Raw genomic sequence first — 1,474 nt, 5'->3', positions numbered from 1 at the left:
AAAAATTATTTGATTAACTTTTATAAGTTTTTTTATTTTCTAAGCTGGCTAAACCGAAATATATTTTTTTGTATTTTTTTTTTATTTTAACACACTTCAGAGAAATTTATGCCACAAACCATTTTTTTATTCCCTGTTTAACTGTTTACTATGAATATCGAATTGAATTTGATGTATTCAGATGGAATTCGTTCAGCTTTTATACAAGCAAAAATATGAAAACGAAACAAATTAGCAATGACATTGAAATCTTTGCAGCGGATGAAAGAAATAGAGATGCACCGAAAGCGAATCAAAAACAAGCATAAAAGCCAGAAATTCAACAAAAAAACAAAAAATAATAATAATAATCTTAGAGAGGTGTCTACAAATTGGACTTGAATCTTGTGCTACTGACCTTGAAAAACGCACAATWGTTGTTGTTGCACATCTAGCCACTTCATATTTGCAAATTTCGTCTGGTTGAGTTAGGTCAGGCCTATTATTATGTCATTATTATGGTATCTGAACTGTGCGCGAAGACTGTGCCGTTGCCTTCAGCCATTAATAGTTAATCTATCAACAAAAATGAGCACAACAACAAAATCAAGCAAAGAAGATGAAACACAAACGAAAAATTAATGAACTTTTTGCTAATAAGATTTGTCTGAAAATACAGGAATGTGGAGCACGCAATGACTCAGCCGTCGCTAGAAATGGACAAATCAACACCTCGCCGCAGGCAATTATCATATTCGTTTGTTATTAGTATAATTGCATCCACCTCGGTGTGGTGGTGATTAATTGTTTTTGTTTTCTTTCATGGTTTTTACTAATCTGCGAACATTTCAGTTGAGTTAAAACACTTATGTATATGGAAATCATGATTAAATGCCGATTTAGGGCTGATGGTACTCAAAAGCTGACGATCCAAATTGCCTTGGAAAGTTTGTTGGTGACAATTACGATGAAGCACTTTAAAAATTTAGATATTATGATAACCTACATCATTTATTTGTCACCGGATTAATAATATATAAATATTTGTCTTTGAATCTGTGAATCTTTTAGGAGTCAGTATGCCAAATATGGGCTTTGATTATACTTGATTTTACAGAAATCTATAAGATAGACGCTGAAGTAGAACATATTGGACTGCACATTTGTCACCTTGCCACTATATAAGGCCTTAGAGGGCTTAGAGAGGGTGTAATAGACGGGCTCCCTTTTTCATCGAGTTGATATTATATTTCATTTATTAAAAAAAAAGAAGTTTTATTTTACTACATTTAGATTTTTTGTTAATTAGACATGTGCTCGAGTACATAGTATATGATAACTTGATAATAATCGAGAAATATTTCTAGAATAAGAATTGATGTTAATCTCAAGTTATATTATTTTTTAATTAACAGGACGGACGGCGTGTACAGGACCATAATGTGAAATTATAACATTACATACAATTATTATTGCGAAGTGATGCTAATTCATA

The 1,474-nt window shown here is 31.6% G+C and overlaps 1 protein-coding gene across 1 annotated transcript in view; it reads right to left on the bottom strand.

The window, feature by feature from the left end:
• Positions 1–160, bottom strand: part of LOC108967543 (repetitive proline-rich cell wall protein 2-like) — a 1,392-nt gene extending 1,232 nt beyond the window's left edge. The window contains exon 1 of the mRNA XM_018931030.1: positions 120–160. Coding sequence (XP_018786575.1) covers positions 120–122 — 3 coding nt within the window. The 5' untranslated portion in view covers positions 123–160. The remainder of the gene's footprint in view (positions 1–119) is intronic.
• Between the last annotated feature and the right edge of the window lie 1,314 nt (positions 161–1,474).

The sequence above is a fragment of the Bactrocera latifrons genome, unplaced genomic scaffold (assembly GCF_001853355.1).
Source record: "Bactrocera latifrons isolate USDA-ARS-PBARC rearing strain unplaced genomic scaffold, ASM185335v1 scaffold_19, whole genome shotgun sequence".
NCBI classification, from domain to species: Eukaryota; Metazoa; Arthropoda; class Insecta; order Diptera; family Tephritidae; genus Bactrocera; species Bactrocera latifrons.
The sequence above is the reverse complement of the archived record's forward strand: the minus strand, read 5'-3'. Positions and strand labels throughout refer to the sequence as shown.